The sequence below is a fragment of the Solea solea genome, chromosome 13 (assembly GCF_958295425.1).
Source record: "Solea solea chromosome 13, fSolSol10.1, whole genome shotgun sequence".
NCBI classification, from domain to species: Eukaryota; Metazoa; Chordata; class Actinopteri; order Pleuronectiformes; family Soleidae; genus Solea; species Solea solea.
Genome location: NC_081146.1, coordinates 16,282,798 through 16,297,000, shown reverse-complemented (window position 1 = coordinate 16,297,000; position 14,203 = coordinate 16,282,798). Strand labels below are relative to the sequence as shown.

The 14,203-nt window shown below is 44.5% G+C and overlaps 3 protein-coding genes across 4 annotated transcripts in view; 1 reads left to right on the top strand and 2 right to left on the bottom strand.

Moving 5' to 3' along the window:
* The window catches only part of LOC131470829 (teashirt homolog 1-like), a 35,391-nt gene extending 31,711 nt beyond the window's left edge, over window positions 1-3,680 (bottom strand). The window contains exons 1-2 of one of the 2 annotated variants that reach the window (XM_058646841.1): window positions 3,544-3,680; window positions 787-1,350 (exon numbers count right to left, since the gene is read on the bottom strand). In XM_058646841.1, the coding sequence (XP_058502824.1) occupies window positions 787-826 (40 nt within the window). In that variant the 5' untranslated portion in view covers window positions 827-1,350; window positions 3,544-3,680. Of the gene's footprint in view, window positions 1-786; window positions 1,351-1,556; window positions 1,970-3,543 lie in introns of those variants that run through there. The other variant, XM_058646840.1, reaches the window with a different exon arrangement.
* On the top strand, window positions 2,329-6,598 carry LOC131470830 (prostaglandin reductase 3-like). The gene is made up of 2 exons (XM_058646842.1): window positions 2,329-3,344; window positions 5,463-6,598. Exons 1-2 carry the CDS (start codon window positions 3,064-3,066, stop codon window positions 6,391-6,393), a joined length of 1,212 nt encoding a protein of 403 aa, XP_058502825.1. The 5' UTR covers window positions 2,329-3,063; the 3' UTR covers window positions 6,394-6,598.
* A 2,651-nt stretch (window positions 6,599-9,249) lies between these two features.
* Window positions 9,250-14,203, bottom strand: part of znf407 (zinc finger protein 407) — a 177,504-nt gene continuing 172,550 nt past the window's right edge. The window contains exon 11 of the mRNA XM_058648234.1: window positions 9,250-9,519. The gene's annotated coding sequence lies outside the window, so the exon portion shown is untranslated. The remainder of the gene's footprint in view (window positions 9,520-14,203) is intronic.

The following is a 14,203-nucleotide window of genomic DNA, read 5'->3' as shown; positions in this document are numbered from 1 at the left end:
TGATTTTTCTAAAAGTGATCACCACACACACACACACACACACACACACAGAGCGAGAGTCCTTTCATCTGGGTTTCTTTTTTTTTTCTTCTTTTTTTTTGCATCTTCACATTAAAATAAAATGAGGTGATTTTCCACCATGATTCACAACTTTCTTTGCGTTCTGGTTCCTGGTGGAGACAACAGCCGGGCTGTGTGCTGTGAGTGGTTCAAGCAGCCAGAGACATGCCTGTCTTCATGGAGGGATTTATTGATGTTTATCAGGGATGAATAGATCAAAGACTGTCACATGACAGGCGATCAATCACGAATCAAATCAAGGATGGCAATCCTCTAATAAAAAAAGAAAGAAAGAAGGAAAAAAACCGGCTCTCACCAGTTTTCTCCCCCTTCTTTCCCAGTCAATTATTCATCATTACTCACTCTTGAACCTCAAAAGCTTCCCTTTATCCCCATAACATGCCATTTAGTTTATCTCACTGTTCTTAAGAGGACTTTCCTGGCAAAAAAAGGATATTTAAAAAAAATAAAAATAATAAAGACTCTTAAGTGGCATTGCGGAGATATGTGCGTCATTTGTGCAATGAGACACATTTTACACACAAAGTGTGGGACAGGAGGAGGTGAGTTAATGACACAACAATTTAGAATTTAAGAAAAAGGGAGTAAATGAATCACAGCATGCAGCACAACTGCGCGATGTGGAGTGGAAGAATTAGTTTGATTTGACATGTGTGAATAAAAAACTATGATGCGAAATGATCGTAATGGAGGGGCGGGTTATACCTGCTGATCGCCGCGGCTCTTGCTGCTTTCTCCTCGGCATAGTGACCGTCACGTTCCACGGTGCTTCTCATGCAGGAATGACAAACAAATCGAGTCTCTCAGTTGTGGAAAATCATCCCGTGTCTCGGCCGGCAGCAGCTCTGGGTCTCGCAGGAGAAAATGTCAGTCTTCTTTTCAAACTGGCTGCTCGTTTTGGGGCTGAAAAGCTGGATCGGCTTTGGCGAGAGTGAGCTCGGAAATTACGAAGGCTTTCGGCCAGCTCCTGACACCTCCGTGTCCATCAAAGATCATCTTCCCTCATCTCTCTGGAGGCAATGTTTTAGGAAATGAAATAAAAAATAAATAAGCACAAGCAGCACCTAAAAGTTTTCAGTTCATCCCCACTGGAGAAAAAAGCCCTGATTTCCAGTGCTGTTTGGAGGGAGGGGGGCGATAGTTTGCTGCGTCTTTTACGCACACCAAAACTAGAAAATAAATAAACCAAACAAATAAGTCCAGTGTGATCGCACTGCACAGCTTTGATGAGTAATGTATCCTTGAGTTTCTTCCTCTTTAGCCAGAAACCTGCAAGAGAGAGAAAAGAGAGAGGAGAAAATAAACAGACAGGCATTAGATGGGTTAATGTCAGTCCCGTCACCACCACGCCACCTCAGCCCAGATCCAGCCTCACCAGTCCGGCGGAGACTTTTTCCTCCCTCCCCTCCTTCCCTCCTTCTCTCCCAGTGAAAAAATAAATAAACGGGACGAGCACGCGTTTCTCGCTTACTTACGTTTAAGGGCTCGTGGAAACGATTTCCGCCGCTCATCTCATCGCATCTTGGACAGAGTGTGGGCTATTTTTTTTTTTTGTTGTTGGAGGGGTTGGTTGATGCGGTGGAGAGAGGATATCACTTGAGAGAGAGCGGGGAAACAAACAAGACGCAGGCGCATCCAAGCTTCGCCAACAACAAGATCAGATCGACACAAGGACTTAAAATGTTTGTCTCTTTTAGGGAGAAGCAGAGCAGGGGGCAAAAACTCCAGGGACTGATCCGAGGTCTCCGGGAAAAAAAGAAAAAATGGAAACGGCGTTGGATCCAGAAGCTGTTTCAGACAGTCTCAACTGATAGACAGACGCATCGAGTGGCTTTTCCTGCTACATTTTTACTCCTCCCCTCTCCACAAGCGTCACCCCTGACAGAGGAGCCTACCTGTCAATCTTTTTAATTGTCTTGTTTTTCCTCCCTCTCTCTCTCTCTCTCTCTCTCTCTGCCTTTTGCTTACTTAGAAAAACCGAACCTCCATCAAAGGAAGCGATTCTTTCACAACTTTAATCAGGAGATTAAAGTAAAACCGGCAACTTATATAAACATGTAGGCACATGCACACACGCCAAAAACCGCAACAACTAGTATTGCAGTGGGTTTTTTTTTTTTACAACTGTTTATAAGAGCGTGACACTGACACGAGGTCTGACTCCCACTGTGTGGAAGAGAAGAGAGGAGGGTTCACTCCCTCCAACATGTGTTGTAGTTACAGTGAGGACACTTTGAACAAGCAGATGACAGTCAGATGACACCGGCGATGACGATGGAGATGTCGGTGACGATCAGATGGAACGTGAAGATAACACACTTTGGTTTTTTGTCACAAAAGCACAAACGCACGCTTTGGTTACAGGTGTACCCGCAGCAGCAGCAGCAGCAGGAGCAGCAGCAGCAGCTGCGCGCTCTTACATTAAAAAACATGCGATTTAAACGGCGGCGCGTTTGCGCATCACGTTCGCTGCGTAATCGTGTTTTGAATATTCTGTAGAAGCCGTGCGAGGATCCTCGGTGCTGCTGGTGCTGGTGCTGGTGTTGTTTTTGTGGTTGTGAGGGAAGCAGCGGCAGCGGCGGCAGCAGCAGCACAGAGAGGAAACGTTGCGGGAGAAGATGAGGATTGATTTGTTTCACCTTACTAGGAAGTGAGTGTAGTGTCCGGGAAGGGGAGGGACTCACTCCGTATGAGGCGCTGCTGTGCTGCTTACGAGGCTGCACCAGCGCAGCCTTTCCTTCCTAAATACTCCATTCCATGCGCGTCATGTGCGTTTAAGTCACCGAGGCTCGCGCAACAAAAGAATCTCGTGTTTTCGTGTTTATTCATCTAACGTGAGTTTTTGTGCCGGCTCTGCACGGCCCGGCCTGGCCTGCGCACTACTAGTGCGTGTGCAGAAGGGAAGCCAATAGCGCAGGCTAATGGTAGCGCGGCTTACTGGCCGTCAAGTTTCGTCCGTGAACTTTGTAACATTTCGGTGCCATGTCCAGCCTCCAGCTGCTGCTCAGGAACAGCAGGGGAGCGGGCTCGTGGTTCGGTCGCAGCGGCGCCGGCGCACTTTCAGGAGTTCACTCGGTCGCGCGGCGCACCATCATAGATCTGTCCTACTCCACGCACTTCATGGATTTTAACGGATCGTCGATACCGAGCAGCATGAAAAAGCTGGTCGTCACTAAGCTCAGTCCCGATTTCAGAAGCGCCGTTTCTGTGCAAACCGTCGCGATTCCGACTCCCGGAGACTCGGAGCTGCTCGTCAGGAATCGGTGAGTTGTTGTTTTGTTTTTTTTTTGAGGGTTTTGGGTTTTTTTTTTGAAAGCTGGACAGACACAGACTCGCGTTTCCTGCTGCGCCCTCAGTCCACGCGTGTCACGAGTCTGTCTGTGGAGCATTATTCTATCATCCGTGGGTCACTGTTTTGTTGAGAAGTTGTAAATATACAAACAAAAAAAGCACCACGCTTACCTCGATTCACCCATGTCCAGCACCTGCGATCATCATCATCATCATCATCATTATCATCACAAGATGGCAAAATACGTGAGGAATAAGCGCTCTACTGTAAATCCAAGTTCCGCCCTCTCTGCATTTGTCTATCAATCCATCGCTCTCTATCTCACCCTCCCTCTCTCTCTCTATCTCACCCTCCCTCCCTCTCTTTCTCTCTCTCTCTCTCTGTCCTCCCTCCTGTCTCTCTACGTCACCAACCTGCGGACAGAAAGTCACCGGGGGCTCAGAGTCAGACTGGCACCGGGAGATGGAGAAGGAGACGCGGTGTTGTTACATGGCGCGGGGAATTGCAGCATCATTTCAGTCAGAGCAGCAGCAGCAGCAGAGTGTTCACAGGAGTCAGAGTCTGAATGACTGTGATATAAACAGATAAACGATGTGCTATGAGATTTAAAATGGTTCAAAATTACAATTTATTTTTTGTAATTTTATAGTATACACACCTGATCTGCTGTTTAAAACTTAAAGTTCACTGAAACAAATGCACCTCAGGGTGAATTGTGTTATTTACACCCAATAAACACAGTGCTTTCCACAAACGATATGAGGTTGCAACAGTCCTTTATTGCCTTTTTAAGACCCTGATGTGTGCTTTGTGAACTATGACCTTTGATCATTAGATTAGAAGTTTGTTTTAACCAACAGGAAATAAAGTCAATCAATATTTCTGTTTTGTGGAATCATATCATGTGAGAGCCACAGCTTCTGTTTTACACACACACACCAAACGTGAAAGTGTTAAGTGACAATTCCAGAGTGAGATTATGATAATTGAAAAGATTATGGCTGCAGTGAGAGATGGGGAATTAATCCACGAGGACGCAATTGGACTCTTTATTGTTGTTATATTATTATATTCTATATTTTTGTCTCTAATCACGTCAGATCAAATAGATCTTACATCACTGAGTGCTCTTCATTTTTACAACGTGTACGCTCTTAACAGTCTTTTGACAATCGTAATGGTTGACTAATACATGGCTCTGCACAGAGGTGGAGTAGCAGCGCTGTTTAAGGAAGAATATTAATTTTGAAAAACAATTTTCAGATATTTTAATTCACCTTTGCCGTAAAAATAAAAATGGCCTCAATATTTAATTTTTTTCTTCCCCTCTTGTCAGGAATATTTGTTCATTTTAATTCAACAAAAATGAGCTGAGCTGGCTCAGTATTTTCACTGAAACGTAGTTGTACCTTTTTGTTTTTTTGACGGAAACGCGTTTTGTCTCTTGGAAGAAACTTGATTCCATACATGTAGTTAAATCGGGGGCATTTCATTAAGTCGCCCATGTATAAACCACAGAGGCATTATGTACAAGCTCAAAGTACACGTGTGACATGCACAGTAATGAGGCGCAGCATGCGTGCTGCTCTAAACAGCGGTAAATGATTTATTTATACATTCCTTTCCCACATATTTGTTTCCAACATGTTACCAAAGTAAGATGAAAACAGCCGTCGTCGTGCTGAGGCAAGATGTGACTATCTAAGGTTTTTTTTTGTTTTTTGTTTTTTTTTTTTTAAAGTGCAGTGTGTTGTGGGTGTCTCTGAAGACAATGAATCATGACATCATGCAATGTGTTTTGTGATACAAGCCTTTCTCTGTCAGAGCAGGGCTGTTCTCTTCATGAGAAACGGGAATCATTGCCAAAACAAACCGGAGTGTTTTTGCCTTGTGGAGACGTGTCTCGAGAAGGAAGCTGAAGTCTTGACCTTCAGACTGGAATTCAGGAAATATGTGCTTACGCTAATGACCGCACAAAAGCCTTTGTTTGCCGCCGTGAATGAATTGTGTGGAGTACTTGTATACTTTGATTTCCTCACTTTTAATTGTAAGTGTTGCTTTTTTTTCTTCTTCTCTGCTTGTCCCTCAGTTTTGTGGGAATCAACGCCAGCGATATTAACTACTCCGCAGGCCGCTATGACCCCTCAATGAAGCCTCCCTTCGACGCCGGTTTCGAGGGTATCGGCGAGGTTGTCGGCCTCGGCCTCAGTGCCAGCTCCCGTTACACCATTGGGGACACTGTGGCCTATTTTGGCAGTGGTGCCTTTGCCGAGTACACGGTGGTGCCTGCCAAGGTAAGTGTCCCTGTGCCTGCAGTGAAGCCAGAGTTCCTCACCCTGCTGGTTAGCGGTGCCACAGCCTACATTGCCCTGAAACGTCTGGGCGACCTGGCCGAAGGTGAGACGGTCCTGGTCACAGCGGCAGCAGGAGGGACCGGACAGTTCGCCGTGCAGTTTGCAAAACAGGCCGGTTGCCACGTGATCGGGACCTGTTCGTCCAACGAGAAAGCCGGCTTCCTCAAGTCCCTCGGCTGCAACAGGCCAGTCAACTACACCACAGAGGACCTGGCCAAGACGCTTAGGAAAGAGTACCCAAAAGGCATCAATGTGGTGTACGAGTCAGTCGGAGGAAGCATTTTAGAGACGGCGGTGAACAGTTTGGCCAATAAAGGCCGGCTGATAGTAATAGGCTTCATCTCTGGGTACCAGACACCATCAGGGATTCCGCCTTTTAAAGGAGGAACACTACCGGTCAAGCTGCTTCAGAAGTCGGCCAGCATGCAAGGTTTCTTCCTGCCCCACTTCTTAAGCGACTACACAGAGGCTCTGAGTAGTATGATACAGATGTTTGCCAAAGGGAAGCTAGTGTGTGAGGTGGATTATGGGGAGCTGGCACCAGGGGGGAAATTTGTAGGTCTGGAGTCCATCTATCGGGCCATGGACTACATGTATGCTGGGAAAAACCTAGGCAAAGTGGTGGTGGAAGTGGCTCCGCCCTCTGTTAGTAACAGTAAGCTGTGATTTCATAGATAAGTGACCTCAAATGATTGTGTTTAAAAATGGAAAACTGTGAATCTGAGTGTTATTATTTTTGTAAAATGACTGATGTGGGATTAAAGATTAACCTTGATGGTGCGTTGGTGAATAAATAAATTAGCAACTTAATATTGATTCTATATCTTATTTTGAAAACTTGTGCAATAAAAATAAAACTATTTAATTACTATGTTGGCTCAGTCATCACTAATTTGAATTTTTGATTGAGTTTTGAGTGTGTTTCTGCTTTTGTTTGCACAGATTCAGATTAAAATTCCCAAAAAACAATAATCTATCGAGTGTTTACCACTTTCTGAAATAATTTCAGACCTGCTGCCATACTGTGCTTGCTTTTAGCACTGTTGGGCACTTTATCTACCATAAATGTTTTATGATGGACTACACTGTTTTTCTAATGGCGGGGGCTTACATTGGTGTGTGCCCGTCAAAAGTAAAACGCTGCTCCAGGTGTGCTTGGTATTTCATTGCCTGTTTGTGGCTGACAGAATCGGCATTCACACAATCAATCTTTTCATTCACATGCCCCGAAGCCGCACATAATGATAAAAAAAATTAGTCCAGCTAACCAGGAGTCGGACTATAAAATGTCATTATTTCTCGCCACCATGGGAAAAAAAATCACTCTTGGTGAATGCATTGTAAAATATCCTCTGACATATTTTTGTTGCCATTTCCATTTTTTGTGTGTTTGATTTGGTTTAGAAAACGAGAGACAAAGCAGTGAAGCATACATTAGGAGGTTTATTTAATATACTCTACAACCTAAAGATTATTATTGGCATGAGACCTGGAAAAATAACTGTTTATTGCCGCTTTTAAAAGTTTTCTACATTTCATCTCGCAGGATGGAACTTTTAAAGCTAAGCGGCGCATTACTCCCCTGTATTAATAGATAGGAGATATATTGTAACCGTCCCATGTTTTAGTAATGTGTGTTGTCCAAAAGCAACACCTGTTCCTACCTGGCAGGGAGGAATGTAGTCCTCATGCACTGTGAACATGTTATTTCCTCATCCAGGTGGCCACTGAAAATATAACTCTGTGTGAAATACATTACAGGTGTGACCCCAGCATGCAAAGCTGCTCCCCTCACCAGACGGTGCAGGAAATCAGAAACACACGGGTCCAGGACCATTTCAATCCACAGTGGAGGAAGTCAGAGTAGCTTCAGCGGTTCACAAAAATAAATAAGTCAAATGTTATTAATCATCAAAATAGAAGTTGTGATCATGGATTTTAAAAGAAAATCGTTTTTTCACTTAATATTGAAAGACAAATCTGTTCAATTTGCTTCCAGCTGTCCACACATTACTCTGCCTCCAAACACTTAAAACATGCTTATGTTTACTCAATGAACAGGCACCACTTTATGCAATCATTTTTTTTTAATTACAGTATTAGAAGGCCATGATCACATAATAGATGATGATGACTTGAGTTGATTGATTAAAACACAGATGTGACCAAGATGTGTGTGTTTTTTTTTTTTTTTTTGAAATGATTGCGTTAACCTCAGTAACACCACTGTTTTTTTTCCTCAGGATGGGTTAAGATTTAAACAAAACAAGCTCTTACATGCCAGCCACACAAAAGGTGAGAGAGGTGGAGGTGCGCGTGGATGTTTAGATTCATTTATCATGCTTGAGTGCCGTGTGCATCTATGCCGTGTTGCACAGTGAAGGAGAGGCCGGCTTCAGCATCTCTTCAATTAACAGGAGAGGCCTCGTCTTGTGTCCTCCAGGACCTACCTGTACCTCCGCTGATTATTGAGCAGTCACAGTCCCAATTAAGTGAACACAGGAACCTGGAGAGACAACACTCTTTATTTAATTGGATTGTGTAGCAGTCATTGGCAGCTAACTGGCGATGTATTGAAGCAAACCTGGAACTGTGGAGCGTAAACAAGACATTAAAGGCAGACAAGGCCCAGAGAATCATTCAGACTTGCGCGATGGTGAAACACCAGAAATGATTCTACACTAGAGGAATTAAGTGACACTTGTATCTTCGTCATCGTGTAGCGATGCACTGTAGAAAAGCTTCATTACACATCGGTTTAAACTTCAGTAGTTATGTTTGTGTAAGTGATTGAAGGTTCCCCTGTTAAACCTGATTTAAATGAGGATGTTTTGCATAGATTAAAACAGGTTGAAAAACTTTGAATATGAGGGTTTTCATCACCAGAGATGACAAAGAAGAACAAAGAAGAAATACAGCCTTTGTTTCTCAGAAAAAAAAAAAAACGTGTTGCATTTTGTGCAGGAAAAAAAAAGTTTGGATCTCATTGTTTTGTCATGTCAACATTTTTAAAGGTCCAATATGTAATACTAGTCAACTGCCACTAGTTGTCACAGTTGAGTATCAGCGTCAGCTCAAATCAAAAGTGACTGTGATGCTACTAAGCTACCGTGCCTATTCTCGACAGTCGCTATTAAAAAGCGACGTGTAACATAAAATATGCATCGAGTTACTAACAAGTCCACAGCGAGAGGGAACATACTACGAGTCCCCACTATGCATCGCGTTCAAGTGGAAGCCTTGACCTCGTATTCGCGACATACACGTATATAAACAGCATCATGAACTCTGACCTTTCACAAATCATATCGATAACAGGTCATGAATGTGATGGGGGAGTGATCAAAGGAGCACATGTCATGAACAACGCCATTTGAACGCAGCACATTTACATACAGGGTCTGGTGTAACCTGTGGTCCTCAAATACGACCGAAACAGAGGCCCCAAAAACCACACACAGACGTCTATCTTTACAAGAAATGAGTACTTTAATTACATTTTTATAGTTACTGATATCTTGTGATACCGCTGCTCCTCCACGTCGAGAAGAGCCAGCTGAGGCGGTTCGGGCATCTGGTAAGGATGCCTCCTGAACGTCTCCCTGGAGAGGTGTTTCAGGCATGTCCTTCTGGGAGGAGACCTCGGGGCCGACCCAGGACTCGCTGGAGGGATCATATCTCTCGGGTTGGTCTGGGAACGCCTTGGGATCTGCCCAGAGGAGCTGGTAGAAGTGGCTGGGGAGAGGGCGGTCTGGGCGTCCTTGCTGAGGCTGCTGCCCCCGCGACCCGGACCTGGATAAGAAGAAGACGGGACAGAGCGGAGCAGATCTTATGATACACTATGCATATTAGACCTTTAAAGTGATGTACTGTAGTTCTCAAACATTAAAAGGCAAAATTCCCAAACAGAGGTTTAGGGAAAGATGGAGATGCTAACCATGCAGCGGACCACAGTTTGAAACCAAAACATTGCGGTGTTATTCTGGTGCGTATACACACTGCAACTGCACTGTGGGTTTTCTAAATTGATTTTAACAGTGTTATGAGCACATGATCCTGTTGTGTTTACAGTGCATCGTGAAAATCCATAATCTTTTCCAAACTCCAAGTGAATTTGTGCATAAACCGAACCACATTCAAAACCAAGAAATTGTTATCATCACCCTCACTTCTGCCAAAATAACACCACGAGCGGCGGAAACACTGTCACACAAGTATTCACGCTTGTAATTAGTAACATCATTTTGGTTTGGAAATGTGAGCTCACCAGGAGTTCACCCGACTTTCCTGTGTCGTCGTACTCTTTGAAGGCTGACTTTTACATGGGTGACTCCCTCACATAACCCCAAGCAGCTTTCCATGGTGATTTTCTTCTTTGTCTCTTTTGACCAAAACAACAGAGCACGACACCAACTGGACTGCTGAAGTGTTGTGTTACACGGACCACAGTCAGTCCACATGAACTCAAGCTGGAGGTGTGCTCATGGGCTGCGTGGACCACAGAAGTTACGTCATGCAGAATCTGGTGGATCTCTGCAATCATGACGTGGAAAGTAAGACCCAGGCCTATAAGGCGGCTTGCTTCATTCATTCGTTTTATCCTGGGAAGCTGAAGCTGAAGCTGACATCGGGTGAAAAGTGAGGTGAACACACAGAGACAAAACAACCATTCACTCTCACATTCACACCTAAGGTCAGTTTAGAGAGTCCACTTAACCTCGGCATGTTTTTGGACTTCTTCTGCAAGGCAACAGAGCTAGCCACTAGTGTGCCGTGTGGCCCAGCCTGCTTCACAACCTGGGTTAGTCAGTCAGTTATAAGTCTGACCTGTCTTTTACTATTAGAATTCTACCATTACTCTGTAATTGTCACTTGTGGCAACTGTGTCCACTGCTAAACAAATATTTGCACTTCTTTGTAGTTCTCCAACCCACTTCAAATGTAAATCCAAGACAACAGCACAGTGACATTCAGTGCAGAGAAATTCTCAAAGGTGTCTTGGTATCGCTCTCTCTCTCTCTCTCTCTCTCTCTGTCTCTCTCTCTCTCTCTCTCTCCACTAAACCTTTTTTCCACACTTTCCCTGTGCTGGAACATGTGGCACATAACAAAGACATCACCCTCATAGAGTGGGATGCTAGTCTACCTCCAGGTGCCTAAGGGACACTGGCTGGCTTCTTGGTGCTGCCAGGATCCAGACAGTCCAGTTTCTTTCTCGGCAAGTCAGTCAGACCCCCTTCAACTCCCCAACTCCCTGAGCCCCCGTCATTCCCACCTCCGTCTAATTACCAAACCTAAAACCCCACTCAACTAATTAGCCACAGCAGACCCAGGAACTGTGAGTAAAGGTAAAGAGATGGCTTCATTTAGGAGTGTGTGTGAGTGTGTGTGTGTGTGTGTTAAGGAGAGTGAGAGTGAAAGAAAGAGACAAGAAGAAAGGGAAATGGAATAAGCCTCCATTCGTGAACACATCTTTACAGCCAATTAAAGTCATTTATTAAACTATTTGCAAAAACCTGAGATGTGCGTGACAGAATGATGGGGTTTGTTTGGGGCCGTGCACGTGTTTCTCAATATGTAGACGTGCTCGCGGGTTAGTGCACGCACGCACACACACACGCACTCACAAACTTAAGCATCGACATGTGTCTCAGTGCGGCTGGCAATCTGTCTATCAGCGGCGCAAGAGCTCAGTGGGACATAAATTACAATATGCAGCAGCACCACTTGTGTAAGTCTCAATAAAGGGGTGGAATAACTTTCTTAATCAAGTTCCCCTGATTAATTGTAATAAAGGTGTCATCTGTAAATGTGTCCTCCTGATTGAGTAATTCGGGGGCCAGAGACAGTAAGCACATCCCTGGTGATTGGGGGGGTTGGACAGAGCGAGGGGGTGGGGGGATGAGGGGGGATGAGGGGGGGAGAAGGTGTGCGGAGGACATACTGAGACACAAATAGCTCCTGGGCACACTGGCAGCCTTCGCACAACTGACAGTTATGAAATACAATTATCAGTTGATCTGCTTAAGAATTCATCAGTGGCTTCAGCGGCCAGTAAAGATGTTCACAGAGAGATGGAGGGAGGGAGGGATGGAGGGGGGTGACACAGAAGGAGAGAGAAGGCCTCGCTGAATAAATGAGATTTTTATTTTGTCCAGCAGATTGTTCACATTATGTCACGCTATTGTGAGAGGATTATCTTTGTTGTTGTTTTCTTTTGTTCCATTCACCTGCTTTGTTCCATATCATCATTAATCCTGCAGAGCCTCAGCGTGCGGGCACACGCGCCTGCCCATGCGCATGCGTTTTCTGTCCCGTTTCAAAGGTGACATTAGTCAACGCGAGCTGAGCACACGATCGAGTGTTGGACTCACTCGATGAACAGTTTCATCACTTTGAGAAAACCATGTAGCAGTCAGACACGCATCGAGCCAAGCTGGACCTGTAGAGCACCAACTGTGAACGAACACGAGCAGTTTGCAATTGTCAATTATTTCATTTTAAAAATAAAACCATGCTAAAAAAAAAAAACCTCTGAGGAGAAGCTGCAGCAGACACTGGACACAGCACAGGCTGTCAAAGTTGAACAGGCTGGCTCTGTACGTTGTCTTTGTAAATGTGTCATAAATATAGAAACTGTCAGCAGAGTGACTGATAGATGAAAAGACTGCTTTTTCATCTTTACGTCTTACGGTTAGAAAAATACTTTGTGAGCTTTCATACCTTTTATTTAATCTGTCTCTTCTTTTTATATTCCGTACACTGTCGCTGTTTCAAAGTACCTCGCAAATACAGTTGGATTGGATTGATATTTTTAAACTAGCGATCCAGGCAGCCTTTAAATCAACTTATCAGTAACACAAACTAATTATTATTCAGACAAGGGAACTGTGGGAACAATTATTACGCGTACTTCAATTTGCAAATTCAAAAGCAAAAAGAAAAAAAAACCTCTGCCAAGGCCACACAGCTTCCCACAGTGTCAATACCCTCCTCTATCTCACACACAAAACAAATCTTCAATCTGGATTCTTCACCAAAACACCATCAAAATCCAACCATTGTGTCCTTCAGCCATAACCTGCATCTCCACAATCCGTCACTTACTTCCTCATTGGTTAACAAAACACATGTACACCTGATCCACATGATTTAATTGTATACAGTATATTTTATCAGCCTTTATTCAGCTCTACCTACTGTATATCGCAACTTCACTCCTGCTCTCTGCGTGAGCTGCTGACGCGTTGAATAAAAGATCAAAACAAGCACTAACATTTCTATTTGACAGATAAAATCAGAGTGAGCCGCATTCATCATCTCCCTCTACCTACATTAACCCTTTAGGGCACCTTCTGTGGCCTCTGGAGGGGAGCGAGGGTCCCTCACAGTGTCTGTTCAGATGTAGATATATATTCAGGTGAAAGGCAAGGGCACTATTCACCACCTCAGGATTAATGACATCATCGGCATGCTTACCGGCCCCTATGTTTCCATTGGCTGGATAGAAAGGAGAGGGAAGACGGTGGTGGCAGAGGGGAGAAATATGAGCATCTTGTTGGAGGGATGACAGACAAGTCCTCAGTCCAGCTCCCTCAGGTCCCCCCGTCCTCATTCTTTACTGGCCTGAGCTCGCTATAGTGAGGCAGCGTCTCTGCGGCCAAGGACACTAGGGTGTCAGCAATGCGTCTGGATAACATCGTTCATCAGGTCGCATCGGTAATGGGTAGCTCTCTATGACAGTGGTCATCAGGACACAAAAGCAAAAGGGCCCATAAACATCACATGACAGATGGCGGGGAGGACAGCTTCAGACAGCGAGGGAGGGATGGAGAGTGAGAGATAAAGTGAGATGAGAGAGGGAGAAGGACAGAGGTGGAACAGAGATCTCAGGCCGGATTGTTAAGTCTCGGGAAAAGTCTCAAGCACCGGATGGTTTATCGGTGTCCACGCTCAATGTCAGTGGTGACGCGGAAACCTGGAAATCACTGGGTAAAGAGTTGACAAAATAGCCCCAGTAAATCAGATCATGTTCAGAAATGAAAGCAATAAAAAACATAGTGGCTTCGGCCTCTCTGCTTAAGAGACATTTGTAATGCCGCTTTTTGTTAAAAATGGGAAAAAATTGAAATAATGTCCTTAAAAACATCACGTTTTTGTCATTGCTCCACCTCCTCCTGTTTGTTTTCCCTTCCGCTCAGCAGTAATGTGGTCTCACTGCGGGACTCTTGTAGCCTCTAGTCCAAACTGCAAAATCAAATAAAAATCTGTGCAAAGATCATTGGTCAAACACTGATAAGTGATTTTGTATGAAGCACACAGAAAATCTATCATCAGGCTAGTGAACTCCATCTCCTCCGACTCCTTCCATGTCCTCAACTCCTCCCCTCAAACAGACGATTCAGAATCACCATATTTAAACACAATCAATTGAAAAACTCATTCATCCACCAACCTACCCTGCTGCTGAACCAGAA

Excerpts from the sequence above, each read along its gene's own strand:
- LOC131470830 (XM_058646842.1), top strand. The coding sequence starts at position 3,064 with ATGTCCAGCCTCCAGCTGCTGCTCAGGAACAGCAGGGGAGCGGGCTCG. Across the intron at positions 3,345-5,462 it reads GAGCTGCTCGTCAGGAATCG|TTTTGTGGGAATCAACGCCA; the intron begins GTGAGTTGTTGT and ends CTTGTCCCTCAG.